The sequence below is a fragment of the Equus caballus genome, chromosome 1, assembly GCF_041296265.1.
Source record: "Equus caballus isolate H_3958 breed thoroughbred chromosome 1, TB-T2T, whole genome shotgun sequence".
In the NCBI taxonomy this organism is placed as follows: domain Eukaryota; kingdom Metazoa; phylum Chordata; class Mammalia; order Perissodactyla; family Equidae; genus Equus; species Equus caballus.
The window spans coordinates 152,830,949-152,852,950 of NC_091684.1; the positions used below are offsets into that span (position 1 = coordinate 152,830,949).

Here is a 22,002-nt window from a genome sequence, read left to right on the forward strand (position 1 = left end):
GTCCAAATGTTATCCATTCTGGGTATGTGTTGACACTCACTCATGACCTAGTTTTATATGTGCTTAAAAAAAAATCTTTTTTCTCCCCAAAGCCCCAGTACATTGTTGTATATCCTAGTTGTAGTCCCTCTGGTTCTTCTATGTGGGACGCCGCCTCAGCATGGCTTGACGAGTGGTGCATAGGTCTGTGCCCAGGATCCAAACGGGCAAACCCCGGGCCACCAAAGCAGAGCACGAGAACTTAATCACTATGCCATGGGGCTGGCCCCAAAAAATTTTTAAATTAGGTTTAGGGTTCCATGTGTCCGTTAAATATAATTTGTCAATTGTGTTGTTTAAATATTATATGCTCTTGAGGCCAGCCTGGTGGCCAAGTGGTTAAGTTCTTGCACTCTGCTTCGGCGGCCCAGGGTTTCACCATTTCAGATTCTGGGCATGGACGTGGCACCACTCATCAAGCCATGCTGAGGCGGCGTCCCACATGCCACAACTAGAAGGACCCACAACTGAAAATATATACAACTGTGTATCAGGGTGCTTTGGGGAGAAAAAAGGAAAAATAAAAGCTTTAAATATTATATACTCTTGATAAGTTTTATTTGCTTTTTCAAGATTAATGACTGAAATACATGTGTTAAAAGATTGTGATTTTGTCCAATTTTTCCAGTAATCATAATTTTTTATTTAGATAATTTGAAGCTATGGGTGCAGTTTTCTCTCTTTCCAGTGAATTGTTCCTTTTATCATGATAGAGGAATCTTTCATCCTGAATCATAACTTTTCACTTAATGTCTGTCTAGTCGGGACACTGATAAAACCATGCCAGCTTTCTTTTGGATGATGTTGTTTGTTCTTTTTCTATCCTCTTATTTTATTTTTATTTTAAATGTCATTATGTGATATTTGATAAATATGAAAGAATATATATCAGATATATGGATATCTTGAAACATAATAAATGAATACCTGTGAAATCACCACCCAACTTAGGAACTGAAACATCATCAGTACAATTGTGCCTGTCTCTGTGTTCCTTCCCTCTATCCTTGGCCTTATCCCCTTGAGGCTACACTATCCTGAATTTGACACTTACTATTCTCTTGACTGTTGACATCATTTTATTACATATATCTCTAAACAATATATTGTTTTGCTTCCTTGTGTTTGAGCTTAATAAAAATGCATTATACTCTTTAGAATTTGGCAAGATGCTTTTTTCGCTGTATTAAGATTCACCCACATTTTTGTATGAAGCTATAATTTCACTAGTGTATGATATGTATGAATGTACCATAGTTTATCGATTGTTTTATTGATGGACATTTGGTTGTTTCCAGATTTTTGCTATTATGAACAACATCACTTGGATATGATTGCATATATATGTGTGAGAGTTTGTCTAGTGTATATACTTAGGGGTGGAATCACCTGGATCATAGAGTATGTGAATTTTTAACTTTCTAGGTAATGTTAATGGTTTTCAAATTGGTTATACCAATATGCATTCCTACCAGTTATCATCAGACCACATTTTGAGGACAACTGACCTAAATCTCTCCTTTAATCTATTAACATAGCAAACAACATTAATTTTCTACTTGATTTTTTTTTTTTGGCTAAAAATAGTAGGTATGAAATTACATCTCATTTTGTTCTTAGATTTTGCATTTCCTTGAGCATCTTAACATATTTCTTTGCTATTAGTCTTTCCTATTCTATGAAAATTTGTCTTTTGAACATTTTCTTGTAAAGATTTTATATTTCCTTTTTCTCGCCAAAGCCCCCTGGTACATACTTGTATATTTTAGTTGTGGGTCCTTCTAGTTGTGGCATGTGGGACGCCACCTCAGTGTGGCCTGACAAGCAGTGCCATGTCCGTGCCCAGGATCCCAACTAGTGAAACCCTGGGCCGCCAAAGAGGAGTGCACGAACTTAACCACTTGACCACGGGGCCGGCCCCTCTTTTGAACATTTTAAAAAGGGTTATTTCTCTTTTTCTTATTCATTCAAGGGAGTTCTTTAAATGTTCTAGACACGGTTTCTTTGTAAGTTATATATGTTGCAAATAACTTCTCTCAGTTTTGGTTTGTTGTACACTATATTTTTGTTTTCCAACTTAAAATAAGTTACTGAGATAATGCATGAATCATAAAGTTCACCCTTAAATGTGTACAGTTCAGTAGTTTTTAGTGTATTCAGAGTTATGCAATCATCAGTGATCTAGTTGTAGAACATTGTCATCATCCTCCAAAAAAACCCCACGACCCGTTCCTGCTCCCCTCAGCTCCTGGCAACCACTGATCTACTCCCTGTGTCTGTGGGTTTGGCTATTCTTGACATTTCATAGAAGTGGAATCACATAACATGTGACTTTTTGTGAATACTGCCTTTTACTCAGCATGTTTTCAAGGTCCATCCATGTTGTTAGCATTACCTGTTCTTCATCCTTGTTTATTGCTGAATGATGTCCACTGTATGGATAGACCACATTCATGATCTCCTCATCCACTGATGGACATGGGGGCTGTTTCTCCTTGTCGGCTATTATCAATAATGCTGCCATGAACATTTGTGTACAGGTTTTGTGTGGACATGTTGTTATTTCTCTTGGGTATATACCTAGGAGTGAAATTACTGGGTCATATGGTAACTTTATTTTAACGTTTTGAGGAACTGTCAAACTGTTTTCCAAAATGGCTGTACCATTTTACATTCCCACCAGCAATGTATAAGGTTTCCCATATCCTCCCTAACAGTTGTTATTGTCTTTTTATTTGAACCATACAACTGAGTGTGCAGTGGTATCTAGTGCTTTTCAGTTGCATTTCCCTAGGCTAATGATCTCGAGAATCTTTTCATGTGCTTTCTCCAAAGTTTTTAAAATAAAAATTTGCAAGCATTCGTAAAATCTGAAAGAACTGTATTCAGAACATTGAGATATACTTTACCTAGATCCAACAATTAATATTTTGCCAGTGTATACATTTCAATATATTTTCCCTCTCCTCTCTCTCTAAATTTATGCTAAAATATTTAAATGTTCATTGCATATATCATGATATTTCATCCATAAATAAATCAGCATGCAGCTCTTAACCACTTTCTCCCACATACACACGATAACAGTATTATAATGTAAGAAAATTAAAAATTCTATCACTTTTATTCGTAAATCCATTTTCAAATGTCCCCAATTACTCTGATGTTTTTCTATATAGCTGGATTTCTTTCAAAGACCAGAATCTATTCAAACTTCACAAACTGCGTTTGGTTGTTATGTCTTATAGTAACTTCTGATGAACAGAATTTTTCATCTTAATTTAGTGGAAACATCAATATCAATCTTTTCTAGTTAGTTCTTTTCTGTGTCTCTTTTAAGAAATCCTTTCCAATCCGCAGTTACAAAGATATTTTCCTGTGTCTTCTAAAAGTTTTAAATTTTTTGTTTTGCACTTTTTATGAAAATGTGGTGTTTTTCCATATAAATAACCAAATGTCCTAGCACCCTCTTTTCCCCAGTAATTCACAGTGCTACGTTCTTTTCTAGGCCATGTGTCTATTGGTCAGTTGTTTTACACTTGAGCTAATTTCACACTGTCTTGATTACTATAGCTCTAAAATAAATCTTGATATCTGGTAGAACAAGAACCACCACCACCCTTCCCCTAAACCATTGCCGTCACAACTTCTTTCTCATTTTGTTCAAGAATATTTTGACTATTCATGGCTCTTGTCAGTTTCCTTAATAAAAAAAAGAAAGTCTATGATATTTTCATTACATTGACTATTGAGAGAGAATTTAGTTTCCAGTCCATGAACAATGGAACATCTCTCCATTTATGTAGGGCTTTTTTCTTTCTTTCTTTCTTTTTTTTTTTTTGAGGAAGATTAGCCCTGAGCTAACATCTGCTGCCAATCCCCCTCTTTTTGCTGAGGAAGACTGGCCCTGAGCTAACCTCCATGCCCATCTTCCTCTACTTTATATGTGGGACGCCTGCCACAGCATGGCTTGCCAAGCAGTGCCATGTCTGCACCCAGGATCTGAACTGGTGAACCCTGGGCTGCTGAAGCAGAATGTGTGAACTTAACTGCTGTGCCACTGGGCCAGCCCTATCTAGGGCTTTCTTTGTTATCATTCAATAAAGTTTTATAATTTCCTCCACAGAGGTCTTGTACATCTTTCCTTATAGTTATTCCTAAGTACTTTGTTATTTTTGTGCCTATTGTAAATATCATGTTAAAAAATTAACTATTTATGGCTGGTACATAGAAATGATTTTTTGTTTTACCATTTCCAGCCACCTTGTTAAACTCTCATTATTTCTAATAATTTGTCTATTTCTCCTTTGCAAATGTCAGTTTTGTTTTTTTCTTTCCAATTATTGTGTGTCATATTTCTTTTTCTTGTCTTACTGCTCTGGCTAGAACCTCCAGTATGTGTTGAATATATTGTGCCACTCCCTTCTGGCCTGCAAAATTTCTGCTGAAAAACCTACCGATAATCTTATTGAGGTTCCCTTGTACATTAACAAGTTGTTTTTCCCTTGCTGCTTTTAAGGTTATCTCCTTGTCTTTAACTTTTGACATTTTAATTATAATGTGTCTTGGTGTGGGTGTCTTTGCATTTATCTCATGTGGAACTCTCTGAGCTTCCTGAATCTGGATGTCATTTTTGTTCCCCAAGTTAGGGAAGTTTTCAGCCATTATTTCTTCAAATAAGTTTTCTGCCACTTTCTCTCTCTCTTCTCCTTCTAGGACCCTTTTAATGCAAATGTTAATTAGTCCACTTGATGTTGTTCCATAAGTCCCTTAAGCTGTCTTCACTTTTTTCCATTGTTTTCTTTTTGCTGCTCTGATTGGGTGAGTTCCACTGTCCTGTCTTCGACTTCACTGAACCTTTCTTCTGCTTCATCTAGTCTGCTGTTGAATTCCTCTAGTGTATTTTTCAGTTGAATTACTGTATTCTTCAGCTCTGTGACTTTGGTACTTCCTTATATTTTCTATCTCTTTGTTGACATTTTCGTTGTGTTCATGAATTCTTCCAAGATTGATGAGCGTCTTTATGACTGTTACTTTGAACTCTTTATCAGGTGAATTACTTATCTCTGTTTTGTTAAGGTTTTTTTTCCTGAGGTTTCATGTTGTTCTTTCATTTGGAACATATTCCTTTGTTTCCTCATTTTCCTTGACTCTCTGTATTGCTTTTTATGCATTAAGTGAAACAGCCACTTTGTGCAGTCTTGAAGGAGTGGCCTCATGTAGGAGATGAACCTTATTGTCAACTCTGCTCTGGTTCTTGGTTGTCCTTAAAATCTTTGTGATTCCTCAAGCAGCCTGTTTTATTTTTAATGGCTCCCAGTAGTTGAGGGTGTGCCAAGACCTGTCAGTGCCCCAAAGTGGGGATGTCAGTCAGCACCTGGATTCAGGCTGATTGGATGCCAAACGTCCAGGCAGCAGCTTTGAAGGTATGTAAATATGTACAGTCCTGTGGGACTGGAAGAATAAGCCCTCCTGGCCACCATAGCCAAGTGATCTGGAGCTGACCCTGGAGAACAGTCACAAAAATTGGGGCTCCAGACAAATGTATAAGCTACATTCTGGAAGATACTGGTGAGCTGGAGCAAGGCAGAGGGAGAGCAGAAAGATGGCATTCACCAACCTATGTCCCTGAGGGCACCTCTGTTGGTTCCTTGTTGTGAGCCAAACCTAAGCTTGCTCCTCAGACCAAAGCTCTTAGACAAGCAAATAGGCCTCTTTCACAGAAAGGTATGTTTCAGTCTGCTGTCTGTGCGGTTCCCTGGGAGTGGTAGTCTGCCAAGACCTGTCTCTCTTATTGTTACAATCCTGTGGGATACAAGAACACAAGCCCCTCTGGCTGCCAGAGCCAGGTGAGCAAGGGGCATCTCCTGGGTGGCATCCAGAAAAACTAGGCCACCAGTTGTATGTGAAAGCTCTCCTCCAGGATATAATGGCACTCTGGAGCGTGTCTTGGGGAGACCATGAAGATGGGCACCCACTGCTGGAATGAGGCAGAGGGAGAGTATAGACAGCACCTGCCAGGAGAAAGAAAAAGAAAGAAAGATGGCTTCCATTGGCTAGAGCAAGGCAGAGAGAATTTGAAGATAGTGCCTGCCAGCCAGCTGGTCCCTAGATGTATGCTAAATTAGATGCCTGCCCCTTGGGCCCATGCTTTAAGATTAGCAAGTGAGCCTCATTCACATAAAGTCTGGGTGCCTTTCAATTGGCTGCCTCTCCACTGAGCCCTGGGGCAGGTAAATCCAAGGGTGTGAGCCCCTAAGAGCCCCTTCTCAGATCGTTATAGCCTTGTGTGGCTCATGGATTCAAGCGTTGTTGGTTTCTCAGGGTGTCCCTGGGAGGAGGTGAGTCCAGGTTCCTCCTACATCGCCATCTTGAGTGAATATCCTTTGTTTCTTGATTTTAAAGGAAATAATCCAGACTGATACTTGCTGTAAGTTTTTAGAAGCTACACTTTATCAGGTTTTGGATACTTTCTTCTATTCTGGCTTTGCTAACCGTTTTTGTGCGTGTCTGTAAAGGTGTTGAATTTTATTGTCTTTTTCCCCCACAATAATTGAAATGCTATGGCTCCCCTGAACCCTTTTAATCTGTTAATATGGTCAATTACATTTATAGGTTTTCTAATTTTACTACCTTTGGATTGCCGGATAAGTACAATTTGGTCATTATTTATTATCTTAGATATATTTTGCTGGATTTGGTTTAATACATTTTAAGATTTTTGCATCTATCCTCTTGAATGTGAGTGATGTGTGCTTTCCCTCCTCACACTGTCTTTGTCTAGGTTGGGTATCAAGGTTATCCTGACCTCATGAGTTAGAGGAGCTTTTCTTCCTCTTCTTCACTACAGAAGTTTGTGTAAGTCTGTAAAGAAAAGTTTCTTGAAGGATTGATAGAACTCAACTGTAAACCCATCTGGGCCTGCTGTTCCCTTTGAGGGAAGATTTTTAACTAGTGATGTAATTTCTTTAACGTTTGTAGGTCTATTCAGGCTTTGTATTTTCTTCTTCCGTCAGTTGTTTTAAGTTATAATTTTCTGGATATTTGTGTAGTTCATTGAAGTTTTCAGTTTGTTGGCATAAGTTTTTCAGGGTATCAAAAAATGTTTTTAAATTTCTGCTGGATCTGTAGCTATAACAGCTTTCTTCATTTCTAGTTGTATTGACTTATCATTGCCTTGTCTCTTTTTGTCTTGATCAATCTTTTTATTAATGTCCATATTATTTAAGTTTTTTCAAAGGACCAAGTTTTGCCTTTTTAATCTTCCTTATTACATCTTTCTTTTCTGCTTTGTTAGTTATTCTTATTTTATTATCTCTTTCCTTCTACTTTGGGTTTATTCTCTTATGTTTTAATATTTTAAATTGGGTGCTTACTTCATTAGCATTCAGTCTGTTCTTTCAAATGTAAGCATTTAAAACTACAAATGTCTCTCTAGATACCACTTTCACTGCCTACCACCTTTTTGATTATGGAATGTTTCAAACATATACAAAATAGAGAGGACAGTATAATGAACCTCATGCATCCATCACCCAGCTTTATAGATGTGCGATCAACTCATCTGTAATACTCCCCTCCCTGCACCATACTATTTTAAAGACAGTCTCAGATATAGCATCCTATGTTTTGATATAGCATTTTCATTACTGTTTATTTGTTTTTATAATTTACATTATGACTTACTATTCACTATAATAATTTATGTTTTTTTTAAATTTCCAAAAGTATGAGAATTTTGGGGGCATATCTTTTTGTATTGACTGCTAATTTTATTGTATTTGTGTTTAAAGATTATAATCTGTATGAAACATCCTTTTACATTTGTTGAGACTTGTGTGTTTCTATTTATAGGAGCTATGTTCTTTATGTCATGGAACTTAGCTTGGGTTGTTCAAAGCTACCTCTATACTAATATTTTTTGTCTGTTTGATTAATTGATAGTTGAAAGAAATGTGTTGGAGTCTTTTTTTCCCTCCATTTTAAAGAGAATAATCAAGAATGACACGCTGTAAGTTTTTAATACCTACACTTTATCAGGTTTTGGATACTTCCTTTTACTGTGGTTTGCTAACAGTTTTTGTGCATGTTTGCAAAGGTGCTGAATTTTATTAAATCTTTTTTTCCACAGTAACTGAGATGAGATGGCGCCTGTGAACCCTTTTAAATTTGTTAATATTGTCAATTCCATTTATAGATTTTCTAATTTTACTACCCTTGCATTGCTGAGCTAAATATAACTTGGTCATTCTTTATTATCTTAGATATAAATATATATATATCTTATAGTATATAATAAATATATACCATTATGATGGTAGACTAGTCAAAATTTCCTCAGAGTTGTAAATTTTTTTGTTTTTAAAGATTTTATTTTTTTTCCTCCCCAAAGTCCCCCGGTACATAGTTGTGTATTTTTAGTTGTGGGTCCTTCCAGTTGTGGCATGTGGGACGCCGCCTCAGCGTGGCCTAATGAGTGGTGCCATGTCTGCGCCCAGGCTTCTAACTGGCAAAACCCTGGGCCACCAAAGCGGAGCACTCGAACTTCACCACTCGGCCACAGAGCCAGCCCCAGAGTTGTCAATTTTTTTTAATAAATCTATTTTATTAGGTGCATTGTTTAGAATTATAATCTTTTGGTGTCTTAAACCTTTTTTCATTATAAAGTGACTCTTTGTATCATTTATAATGCTTTTTGTCTTTAAGTCCATCTTAACTGATATTTATGTAGCTATTCCAGCTTTCTTTTTGTAGTATCTACCTACTCTATCTTTTTTCCATCCCTTTAAATTTAACCTTTCTGATTTCTGAATGTTAAATAGTGTAAAGCATAGAACTGAATTTTAAAAATCCAACCTGTCAATCTCTAAGTTTAGCATATTTCCTTATATTTGAACAAATAATAAACTTGCATTTGTTTCTGTTGTCATCTTGTGTCCTTAATCTGATTTCTCTAGTCATCTCCCCCCTTTTTCTTGTCTAGTACTAAATTGATAGTTTTCTTTATTTTCCCTCTACAGCTTTGGAGGTTATACATATTATTTAGATTCTTTTCCAATTAACCTTAAAACTTCAGCTGCCATACTTGACTTAAAACCTAAAGTTAATTAAGATCCCTGTCCTTTTCTCTCAAAAAATGGAAGGATCTTAGAACATTGTTCTGATGATCGAACTACTACTATGGCTCTCTTGCATTCTAGTTTTAACTTTTTTATATCTACAGTGGTCTCCCCTTAGCTGCAGGGGTACACTGCAAGACCCCCCGTGGATGCCTGAAACTGCGGCTAGTGCTGAACCCTGTATGCACTAGGTTTTTCCTATACATTACACACCTGTGATAAAGCTTAATTTATAAATTAGGCACAGTAAGAGATTAACAATTAATAATAGAACAATTAGAACAGTATACTGTAATAAAAGTTACCATAGATCTTAGCAACTTCAGCATGCGATTTTTTTCTTTCCTTATTAAGTTGAGAACTTTCACTTTTCCACCTAAGGGAAGCACTTTACAACTTCTTGTTGGAATGTCCGAATTGCCAGCATCACTGCCCTTGAGCTTTGGGGCTGTTATTAAGTAAAATAAGGTTGACTTGAACACAAGCACTGCAGTAACTCCACAGTCGATCTGATAACCGAGACGGCTTCTAAGTGACTAATGGGCAGGTGGTGTATACAGCCTGCATACACTGGACAAAGGGACGATTCGTGTCCTGGGGAGCACAGTGTGAGATATCATCACACTATGCAGAATGGTGTGCAATTTAAGACTTATGAATTGTTTATTTTTGGAATTTTCCACAATATTTTTGGACACTGTTGACTGGAGGTAAGTGAAACTGAAGAAAGCGAGACTGCAAATAAGGGGAGACTACTGTGCCTCTAAAGTAGACATTTATCATGATTTTATACAGTTCATGTTGGGTTAGATTTACCAGGCTCTTTCCCAATTTTTTTGCTATATTATATCATTTCTTCCATCTCTATTCATTTATTCATGAGGGATATATTTCAGTAGACTTGTCAGTGAGGGTCTGTTATCCTAGTCTCCCAATCTCTGACTGAAGAAGTCTTTAGTTCACTTTGATTCTTGAGTAATTTAACTAGAAACCAAATTCTAGATTAACAATTATTTTTCATCATTTTGAAGCTATTTTATTTCTGGTTTCTGTGGCTGCCATGGAGAAGTTCTACCATCATGTTATTAGTCTTTCCTGGGCAATCTTTTCTTTCTGGTTACTTAAAAAATTTTTCTCTTTGCTTTTGTCGATCTTCAGTATTATTTTAACTTATCCTTGGTTTGTTGTATTTCCTAAATTTGCAGATCCGTGTCTTTCATTTTTCAGTCACTATCACTTTTAATATTGTCTTGCTCCTCTACTGTCTAGTCCCCTTTTCTAGAATGTCTGCTAGGCATATACTGCATCTTCTCATTCAATTTTCCATCACTACTGCATTCAGGGTGATTTCCTCAAATTCATTTTTAGTTTCTTTTTCTCTTCAATTCTATGTACTATTTAATCTCTACACTACATTTTTTTTTGGTGAGGAAGATTGTCCCTGAGCTAACATCTGCTCCAATCTTCCTCTATTTTGTACGTGGGGGTGCCTCCACAGCATGGTTTATGAGTGGAGTAGGTCTGTGCCCAGGATCCGAACCCACGAACCTGAGCCATTGAAGCAGAGTGCGTGGAACTTTAACCACTTGGCCACAGGGCTGGCCTCTCTACACTAAATTTTTAATTTCAAGTTATTATATTTTTCATTTCTAAAAGTTCTAGTTTTTTAAAATTAGTTTCCTTCTTAAGTGTCTACAATTTTAAATATACTTTGCAGTCTCTATCTGATAATTCCATTATCTAAAGTCCTTGGGGGTTTAACCTTGCTATTTATTGCCTTCTGACCCTTACTTATGGTGAACCATTTCCTTGTTTGTTCTGTAGTTTTGAGCTCAACATCATGGGGGTTTTATATGTGGGTATCCTGTGCCTAATTAAGGTGCATCAATCCAGAAAGGAACTCTTTCCATCTGCAAAACGCCCCCAAAATACTTCTCACATTAAACTCACAAGATTCTGAGACCACATAGGTAGTGTAAATTTGAATCCCAAACCAATGAGAAGGCGGGTCTGCAGTAACAAATTCCCAGGAATGACTTTTAGTCTCTGCACCCAGAGCCTAAGCTAAGACAAGCACTAAAGGATGGATTATCCCCACTAGTTTATCCTTTAATTGAGAGCGAGTCTCTTTCAGAGTCCTGGCAAGTGTGTGGATCTCAATCCAACTCCTCACCTTGCAGGGACCTAAGACTTTACCTCCTGTCCTTGCGTGACCTTTAAAACCTAAGCACCCTGGTTAGACCAGGAACTGTCTTTGGGCAGTCACGGCATCAACCACACATCATGCGACTCTTATTGCCTCAGTTTTGGCCCCTGGGGCTTACTCTAACTACACAGTCTTTAAAGTATATTCCAAAGGGCACTTACCATGTTTAATCCAGCATTTCTTACAGTTTTGTAACTAAGCCTAGCTGTTAAGTGTTGGAAATGGAGGTCTAAGAAGATGCTTCACCCTCTTCTGTATCTTGTTTTTACATTGTCATCACAACTGAACGTTAATACTCCAGCTGTGGTCCAATCACTTCAGAAGCTTGCTTCATCTTCTGGGCACTACATACCCACCAGATGTTGTTTTTCTCAATCACATAACATCACACGATTATGGGTACCATTTTATAGAGAAGAAAGCTGGAGCATGTCAGCTTAAAATCACATGGCAAGGACCAGGACCAGGACCAGAGCCTGGATCTTTACCTGTCAGCTCTGGGATATTTCTCTAAAATGTAAGGAGAAAGGTGTGGAAGATAAAGCTAAGGGAACATTTAATAAGTTAATTCCTATGTGCTAGCTCTATAATGTAAGAGATACCTGATAATAGCTGTATAATACAAGACAGGTCTTATTACCCCATTTTCATAGATGGAGGAATTAAAGCTCAGAAAGGTGAAATAATTTCCTTAAGGTCACTGGGTAGTATTAGAGCTGAACTGACAGTCAGAATTGAGCATAAAAATCCATTTTCTTCCCTCTGCACCAGGGGTCAGCAAACTTATTCTGTAAAAGTCCAGAGAGTAAATATTTTAGGCTTTACAGGCCATATGGTCTCTACTGCAACTATTCAACTTTACTGTTGCAGTGTGAAAGTAGCCACTGAAACACATAAACGAACAAGCATGGCTGTGTTCCCATGAAACTTTATTTAAAGATACTGAAATTTGCATTTCGCATAATTTTCACATCACAAAATATTATTCATTTAATTTTTTTCAACCATATAAAAATATAAAATGTATTCTTAACTCACAGGCCATACAAAGACAGGCAGTGGGCTGGATCTGGCCCATGGGCAAATGGTTTGTTGACCCTTGCTCTTCAACATGCCACCGTCTGAGAAGTGAGGTTCTCCAGTGTCTGTTCAAACATTCCTTTACAGGGTTAGCAAAGATGCAGGAAAAAGAGAATGGAATGGGTTCCTCTTGGACTCTAGGTGACTGAGGGAGCCGTTGCTGCACAACCTGCTTAAATTGTGTAGTAGCAATATGCAGTTGTTTAGATGTCTTGTTCCAATGTTAAATGCCTTTTTTCAGATCTATCTTAGCCTATCTATCTTCAAAATTAAACTATAAGCTCATTTAGGAAAGATGATTATCTTTTTACTTATTTTAAAATTTCCTTTAATGTTTAGTAGTCTATGTACAGTTAATGTTCGGTAAGTATTAACTGATAAATACTAGATACTACTAAATACTATCCTATTTCATTCACAGATTCTGTTAGATAGTCAATGGGCACAATATATAAGCAGTTCAATGAAATGAAAAGCAATATAGCAATCAGGTGATATGTATGATTTAACAAAATTATCATTTCCTTTTAATTATTAGAGACAATTAATAAGGAAAAATATTTTTTGGCTTTACCTTTTTTGTTTCAATAGCATGTGAATACTAAGTCTGAAATTCCTTCCTCCCCTAGAACCACTTTGGTGATCTGGATGGCGGCCACTACACAGCTTTCTGCAAGAACTCAGTGACCCACGCCTGGTACAGCTTTGATGACACACGAGTCAGTGAGATTCCAGATACTTCAGTTCAAACCGCTACAGCATATCTCCTGTTCTATAGCTGCCAGCCCTTTTCTATACCCACACAAAAATGCAAGAGCTAGAAAAATGGTGTTTCCTGAAAATTGCAAAACAAGCAATCAGAAACTGGTACTGAAGTTTTGCTTTGTCATTAAACTCGTGCAACTTACTTGTATCACTGCCATTTTTAAGTCTTTCTGGAATATTATGCAATCTTTTTATAAGTCTGTAGTAAAGAAGATGGGTCCTGGTCCATTGAAAAAGGCAGCACGAAAATGCCGCACTGCTAATGGATGGGGCCTTCAAAGCACTGCAGGTTATGTATTGAGTTCAGGCTTCAAAATTTAATGTTTATTAGGGTGGATTTTTATCATAAAATATTTCATAATCATATATATCCAAGAAACTATTTTCCAAAGATAACTTCATGGAGCTAAACCAAAATAACTTTTGTTGAAGTGGCTCTGTGCACTTAAGAATGTGACTTGAAAATATTTAATTGATTAGATAACTTAGCCAAGACACTGTAAGTCCCTTAGACTAATTGTAGAACATGAAAAGTTGTCACTTTACAGTTCAAAACCCATCCTTTCATCTTCTGGCTGCGAGTCCACTAGCAGCGACATCTTTTAGAAACACCTTTAGAATTTTACTTTTATTCAGAGCGTTTTTATTGACTTCATCTATAGCAACTGAGTCCCTGACGTAAATGATAAATTTTAAACTCCTCTATCCCTTTTAATACATCACTTTGTAAAAATGGGGTTTGTAATGCAGTTCACTTTGCCTGACTCAATCCCCTTTTATCTTAATCCTAACAATTTTACTACTCTTGATAGAATAAGGCTGGGTGTTAAGTTATATCTTATTTTGACTCCCAGCTCTGAGAATCCTAAGTGCTATATGCAGTTCTGGGTCAAGTTGAAGGAAGAGTGGAATCAAGTCCTGAGGCAACAGGAAAAGTAAACTGAATATGAAGTCAATGCAGTGGGATAAAGAGTGTGTGTGTATCAAGTCTGCAGCGCTACTGTCCTAGGTTTGATAATATAAAATTAAAGACAGAACACTTACAACGTTTTAAATGATTTTTCTCATTAAGATTTTAATGTAGGTGTAAATGAAAATTCTCATTTTAAAAAATTAAAGAAAAGTTTCCACTTATTTTTTTAGAGTAAAGATTTAGTGCACAAATACAGCCCAAAGCTAACAGAAAAATAGCTTTGCCCTGTCATTTCCCTAAGAAAGCACTGTAGTTACTCATAGGCCAAAAGAAAAAAAAAAAAAGCAATCCTCTGAGTTCTAGGCTTCACAAAAGGACCACATATTATACTATGTACATCGATTTGATGTGCAAGTGTGCAATAAATATATACACATACATTCCTATCTGCTTTACATCATTCTACAGTATTCATAGGATCAAGCTGGGATTTAGAAATGTGAAAAGGCCATAACAGTGAAAAGGAAAATAAAGGATACAATGGTTTCTACACCAGTAGAATAATAATGCTTAGCTAGTTATTTTAACTTTGGAGCAAACTAAAAAACTTGTTTTGAATTAAATGGTACCTGTAAGGAATGCTTACTGCAATACTTGTTAAATGTCATTAGTCAGTTTTTTGATAATAGCACTGACCTGAAATATATGGTGATAGTAACACAACTCCCACTGTCCTAGAATTCCTCTAAATGGCCAGCTATAGCCATCCAGTATCTTTATAAGCATTTCAGGAGTTGTGTCGCTCAGCCTTTTAAAAGATAACTAGCTTATAACCTGCTTCTCCTTATGTGGCTACATCAATTGCTCGTGGTCCCAATGAAGTATAAAAGAGGATATAAGCTGCTGAAGATTTCACAGAAGAAACGGCGATATCAGACACTTCGTGATCATCAAATTTAAACCACCGCTGTCTTGCTGCATTTTTACAGTAGGCAGTGTAGTGGCCTCCGTCCAGTCCACCGTAATGATTCTGTGTCAAACAAGACAGAAAATTAGTGCAAATTGAATTATTTAAAATCTATCTCTAATTTCAAAGTTTTACATTGTTCTTCCTTTCCTAAGAGGTAAGGAACCACTTGAAACTCTTGTTTTTTTAGTTTGTGTCAAAAGAAAAAGTATTTAGTTCAATAAGATACTTACTGAAACAGAAAACAAGTTGTATTTCTTCAAATTGTTCTTTGGACCAATAACATACTGTGACAAGTCAAGATTTTCTAATGGGAAGTCCACAGATGTCTGTAATTTCTGCTTCCATCTGCCATCGTAGGAGAAACTATAGAGCAAAATATTATAGCAATTATACTGACAGACCAAAGACATCAGAATGAACTCTAATTCATTCATTAACAATCTAGATTTTTTAGCCAGAATCATAAAATCCACTTCAAACACACACTCAGAATTTTTGTAGTGCAGGGACCTGTTAAAGACATTTGGTTTCATTTCCATTTTACAAATGAGGAAACTGAGGCACACAGACATTACATGACTTGCCCAAGGTCAAACACCTAGAGTGGTGGAGGCAGGGCCACACCTTGGTCCCTTTATCCTTAAGCCAGTTAGAACTGTTAGATGAATCTTCTACAGAGGTAGAAAGTTCTGAAAAGCCATATTTATAATGCTAAGCACCACAAAGTATGGAGGAAAGACTGAGGACAGCTGCTTGAGATTTAAACTTATATGTCTGGGGAAAACACAGCTGGAAAGCGCAAGCATGAAGACTAGTGACTGAAAGCATGGCACTCCATTATCCTGGCACACTCTGCTGCTTTAAACACCAAAATACTGGGATTTTAGTTGGTGTATTATGGTTATTTCAGAATTATCTTTTAAAAATTGAATTCTGAACCATTTATATTTTTAGATATTCTCCAAGAGCAATATGCAGCATTAAAAATTTTAACAGAACAAATGTGTAATCATTTATAGAATGTTTATACCTTCACAATCCTCAAGAAGAAAAGGACAACAGATATAATAAGCTTTTGTTTGGTTTACACAAGAGGAATTTGAACATGCCAATGTTGAAATTAACATAAGTAACTGCCTAAGAATCTCCAATAACACAAGATGAAACAAATTAAAATAGAAATGCTTTCTTTGAAACAAAAACTACAGCTCTCAATAAAAAGATGAAACTTCCTTTTAAAAAGGTTTTCAAAAAAATGACTCCAAGTTATCGCTCCATAGATAGATTACAAATAGACGAAAGAATCAGAGCAAAAATCCTGGGATGCGTTTCACAACTTCACCATTAGTCCTTCTACCACTACAGGGCTAGATCTTTTTCATCAGCTGGAAAAATCTGGACAAAAACATGTCTGCATTCAACAATGGCATTGCGGCCATACCTCTGAAGGTGGGTGGCCTGGATCCCCAGGAGGCAGTGGAACTAGGTGAGCACATCCCTTCCTCTCCCTGGTGGCAGCAAGCCACGTCATGGATCCTCACAGAGGGGCCGGCCCAGTGCTACTGTAAGTGGAGGTGGGGCAGCCTGGCCTGTGTGTGAACGCTTTCAGAGTGGCAGCCCGGCCTGCAGGAGTGCTCAATGAACCACAGCGGCCCTGCCTGTGGGAATGCTCTCCAGCAAGTGGCGGCAGCTCAGTCCCAGCATAAGTGCCCCACCCAACAAGCGCAGTAGCTCAGCCGAACCACCTGCGAATGCAGCAGCCCTGCCTGTGTGAACACAACCTGCTAAGTGGCTGTCACCAGCCCATGCAAACAGAGAGCGGTGCTACCAGCACAGCTACCAGCAGATGGCATGAGATCAGAAAACACAGCTCCTGTCATCCCCTGGCCCCCAGTGGTGGCAGGTGGAACCTGTGACCTGATACTACCACAAGTGCATCAGCAAAGGACCAACTCATCAAACACTATGAAGAGCAACAGTAACACTTCCCAGCAGAAGGAAGAAGACAAGTCTCCAGAAACCCATCCTGAAGTCACAGAAGTTTACAGTCTAAATGACAGCAAATTCAAAATAGTTGCTATAAAGAAACTCAATGAGTTACAAGAAAACTCAGACAGTTCAATGAGCTCAATAACATTAGGAATACTTCATCAGAGATTGAAGCTCTAGAAAAAAACCAAACAGAAATTCTGGAGATGAACAAGAAAATTAATGAGATAAAAAATAAGGTAGAAACCATAAAAAACAGAGCTGTTTGGAGGACAGAATTAGTGAATTAGAAGACAGAAATACAGAAATGCTTCAAGTGGAGAAGGAGAGAGAACTAAGATTTAAAAAAAATGAAGAAATTCTTCAAGAAATATCTGACTCAATTAGGAAAAGCAACATAAAGATTATAGGTATTCCAGGAGGAGAAAAGAGGGAGAAAGGGGCAGAGAGCTTGATCAAAGAAATAAGCGCTGAGAAGTTCCCAAACCTGGGGAAGGAACTGGACTTACAAGTACATGAAACCATGAACTCCTATTTACATCAATGCAAGAAGATCATCTCCAAGGCATATAATATTAAAACTGGCAGGAGTCTATGACAAAGAAAAAATATTAAGGGCAGCAAGGCAGAAGAAAATAACCTACAAAGGAACCCCATCAGGCTTTCAGTGGATTTCTTGGCAGACACATTACAGGCTAGGAGACAGTGGAATGATATATTCAAAATACTGAAAGACAAAAATTTTCAGCAAAGAATATTCTATTCACTGAAAGTATCTTTCAGATACAACAGAGAAATAAAAGCTTTCCCAGATAAACAAAAGCTGACAAGTTCATCACCACTAGACCTCCCTTCCAAGAAATGATGAAGGAAGCCCTCCTACTTACTCACAATACAAAAAAGAATAATTTGTGACAACAATAACTCAGAAGGGGAAGAGGAAAGGGATGGAACGTGCTTAGGCTAATGGAGATAAGAGACTATCAGAAAATGGACTGTTTCATCTATGAGATCTTTTATACAAACCTCCTGGTAACCACTAAACAAAAAATCAGAGCAGAGCCACAAACCATAAATAAAGAGAAAACTGGGAAAAGTGTCACAGAAAACCACCATACTTAAATGGCAGTCAGAAATACAAGGGAAAAGAAACAATCGAAATATAGAACAACCAGAAAACGAGAGAGAGAATGGCAGTAGTAAGCCCTTATATATTAAAAATCACTCTAATTGTAAATGGATTGAATTCTCCAATCAAAAGACACAGAGTGGCTGGACAGATTAAAAAACAAGATTGAAATCATCCCAACCATCTTTTCTGACCACAACGCTGTGAAGCTAGAAATCAACTACAAGAAAAAAGTTGGGAAATATGTGGAGATTAAACAATAGGCTATTGAACAACCACTGGATCAATGAAGAAATCAAAGGTGAAATAAAAAAATACCTGGAGACAAATGAAAATGAAAACACAACATATCAACTCTTATAGGATGAGGCAAAAGTGGTACTAAGAGAGAAATTTATAGCAATACATGCCTACCTCAACAAACAAGAAAAATCTCAAATAAATAATCTTAAACTACAGCTAATAGAACCAGAAAAAGAAGAGCAAAGCCCAAAGTCAGCAGGAGGGAAATAATAAGAATTACAGCAAAAATAAATGAAATAGAGATTAAAAAAACAATAGAAAGATCAGTGAAACTAAGACCTGGTTCTTTGAGAAGATAAAATTAACAAACCTTAGCTGGACTAAGAGAGAAGGCACAAAGAAATAAAACTAAAAATGAAAGAGGAGAAATTACAATAGATATCACAGAAATACAAAGGATTATAAGATAATACTATGAAAAACTATATGCTAACAAATAGGATAACCTAGAAGAAATGGATAAATTCTTAGACTCATACAACCTCCCAAAACTGAACCAAGAAATAAAGAATCTGAATAGATCATACACAAGTTAAGAGATACAAACAGCAGTCAAAAACCCCCCAAAAAACAAAAGTCCAGGACTAAATGGCTTCTCTGGAGAATTCTAGCAAACATTCAAAGAAGACTTAATACCTATTCTTCTCAAACTATTCCAAAAACTGAAGAAGCTGGAACACTTCCTAACTCAATCTATGAGGCCAACATCACCCTGATACCAAAGCCAGACAAGGACAACACAAAGAAGGAAAATTAGAAGCCAATATTGCTAACGAACATAGATGGAGAATTCCTCAACAAAATATCGTCAAATCAAATACAGCAATATATTAAAGGGATCACACACCACAACCAAGTGAGATTTACACCGTGATGCAGGGATGGTTCAACACCTGCAGATCAATCAATGTCATAAACCACATTAATGAACGAGGAATAAAAATCACATGATCATTTCAACAGCTGCAGAGAAAGTTATCTGACAAGATCCAACATCCATTTATGACAAAAACGCTCAATAAAATGGGCATAGAAGGAAAGTACCTCAACATAATAAAGGCCATACATGACAAACACACAGACAACATCATACTTAACGGTGAAAAACTGAAAGCCCTTCCTCTGAGAACAGGAACAAGACAAGGGTGCCCACTCTTGCCACTCCTATTCAACACAGTACTGGAGGTTTTGGCCAGAGAAATTAGGCAAGAAAAATAAATAAAAGGAATCCAAATTGGAAAGGAAGACAGAAACTCTCGCTGTTTGTGGACATCATTCTGTTATAGAAAACCCTAAAGAATCCATCACAAAACTATTGGAAATAACCAACAAGTACAGCAAAGTTGCAGGGTACAAAATCAACATCAAAAAATCACTTGCAATTCTATACACTAATAACAAACTGGCAGAAAGAGAAGTCAAGAATACAATCCCATTTACAATCGCAACAAAAAGAATAAAATATCTAGGAATAAATTTAACCAAGGAAGTGAAAGATCTATACACTGAAAACTGTAAGACATTACTGAAAGAAATCAAAGATGACATAAAGAAATAGAAAGATTCCATGCTCATGGATCGGAAAAATAAACCCAGTCAAAATCTCATATTGCCTAAAGCAATCTACAGATTCAATGTAATTCCAATCAGAATCCCAGTGACATTCTTCATGGAAATAGAATAAACAATCCTAAAATTTATATGGAAAAACAAAAGACCCCAAAGAGCTAAAGCAATCCTGAAAAAAAAGAACAAAGCTGGAGGCATCACAATCTCTGACTTCAAAAGACACTACCAAAGCCATAGTAATCAAAACAGCATGGTACTGGCACAAAAGTAGACACACAGATCGAAAGAACAGAATTGAGAGCCCAGAAATAAAACCACACATCTATGGTCAGTCAACCTCTGACAAAGGAGCCAAGAACATACAATGGAGAAAGGAAAGTCTCTTCAATAAATGATGTTGGGAAAACTGGACAGCCTTGTGCAAAAAATGAAAGCAGACTATTATCTTACACCATACACAAAAACTAACTCAAAATGGATTAAAGACTTGAAGGTAAGACCTGAAACCATAAAACTCCTAGAAGAAAATGTAGGCAGTACGCTCTTTGACATTGGTCTTAGCAGCATCTTTTCGAATACCATGTCTACTCGGGCAAGGGAAGTAAAAGAAAAAATTAACAAATGGGACTACATCAGACTGAAAAAGCTTCTGCAAGGCAAAGGAAACCATGAACAAAACAAAAAGACAACCCACCAACTGGGAGAAAATATTTGCAAATCATATATCTGACAAGGGGTCAATTTCCAAAATGTATAAAGAACTCATACAACTCAAAAAAACTCCAAAAAATCCAATCAAAAAATGGGCAGAAAGTATGAAGACATTTTTCCAAAGACATACAGATGGCCACCAGGCACATGAAAAGATGTTCAACATCACTAATCCTTAAAGAAATGCAAATCAAAATTACAATGAGGTGTCACCTTGTACCTGTCAGAATGGCTATAATTAACAAGACAAAAAATAAATGTTGGAGAGGATGTGGAGAAAAGGGAACCCTCATAAACTGCTGGTGGGAGGGCAAACTGGTGCAGCCACTAAAGAAAACAGTATGGAGATTCCTCAAAAAATTAAAAATAGAAATACCATATGACCCAGCTATCCCAGCACAAGGTATTTATCCAAAGAACTTGAAATCAACAATACAAAGAGACTTATGCACCCCTATGTTCATTGCAGCATTATTCACAATAGCCAAGACATGAAAGCAACCCAAGTGCCCATCAATGGATGAATGGATAAAGAAGATGTGGTATATATACAATGGAATACTATTCAGCCATAAAAAGATGAAATTCTCCCATGTGCAACAACATGGATGGACCCTGAGGGTATTATGTTAAGCAAAATAAACCAGACAGAGAAATACAAACACTGATTTCACTCATGTGGAAGATAAACACATAAATAAGGAGAACCACAGGGGAAGGAGGTGAGGAGCGGGTGAGAAGGGTAAAGGGGCACATATACATGGTCATGGATAAAAACTAGATACTGGTGGTGAGCATGATGTAGTCTATACAGAAACTGATATATAACAATGTCCACCTGAAATTACACAATGTTATAAACCATTATGACCTTAATAAAATGACTAAAAAAAAAGAATTAACAAAAAATCCTATTTTATTTTCAGCACAGGATTAAATCCTGCTATGTTTAGTTCATTGTTTGAATGATAAATTTTATCTGCTAATAATTTGTGTTAGAGTTATACCGTATAACATTATTTTTATACATTTTCACTTGATATTTGCAATGATTTAAATTTTTTATATTTGAAATGCAATCATTTAGTTTCATTGATTTTTCAAGACGGAATTACATGAAAGAGTGGTGCTGTCATCTGTTCTTGCAAACACGAAGGTGAACTGGATTTCTGCCTTATTTCCCTAGAGACACCCTAACCAGGTAGTCTT

General features: G+C 36.9%; 2 protein-coding genes across 10 annotated transcripts in view; one reads left to right on the forward strand and one right to left on the reverse strand.

Moving 5' to 3' along the window:
* The window catches only part of USP50 (ubiquitin specific peptidase 50), a 32,072-nt gene extending 18,715 nt beyond the window's left edge, over nucleotides 1–13,357 (forward strand). For 6 of the 8 annotated variants that reach the window (XM_070236721.1, XM_001501899.5, XM_023617613.2 and 3 more), the window contains one exon: nucleotides 13,074–13,357. In XM_070236721.1, the coding sequence (XP_070092822.1) occupies nucleotides 13,074–13,265 (192 nt within the window). In that variant the 3' untranslated portion in view covers nucleotides 13,266–13,357. Of the gene's footprint in view, nucleotides 1–7,983; nucleotides 8,051–13,073 lie in introns of all 8 variants that reach the window. The other 2 variants (XM_023617597.2, XM_070236732.1) reach the window with 1 other exon arrangement.
* A 900-nt stretch (nucleotides 13,358–14,257) lies between these two features.
* The window catches only part of USP8 (ubiquitin specific peptidase 8), a 54,585-nt gene continuing 46,840 nt past the window's right edge, over nucleotides 14,258–22,002 (reverse strand). For both annotated transcript variants that reach the window (XM_014733838.3, XM_001501923.5), the window contains 2 exons: nucleotides 15,323–15,455; nucleotides 14,258–15,152 (listed from right to left, as the gene is read on the reverse strand). In XM_014733838.3, coding sequence (XP_014589324.2) covers nucleotides 14,967–15,152; nucleotides 15,323–15,455 — 319 coding nt within the window. In that variant the 3' untranslated portion in view covers nucleotides 14,258–14,966. The remainder of the gene's footprint in view (nucleotides 15,153–15,322; nucleotides 15,456–22,002) is intronic.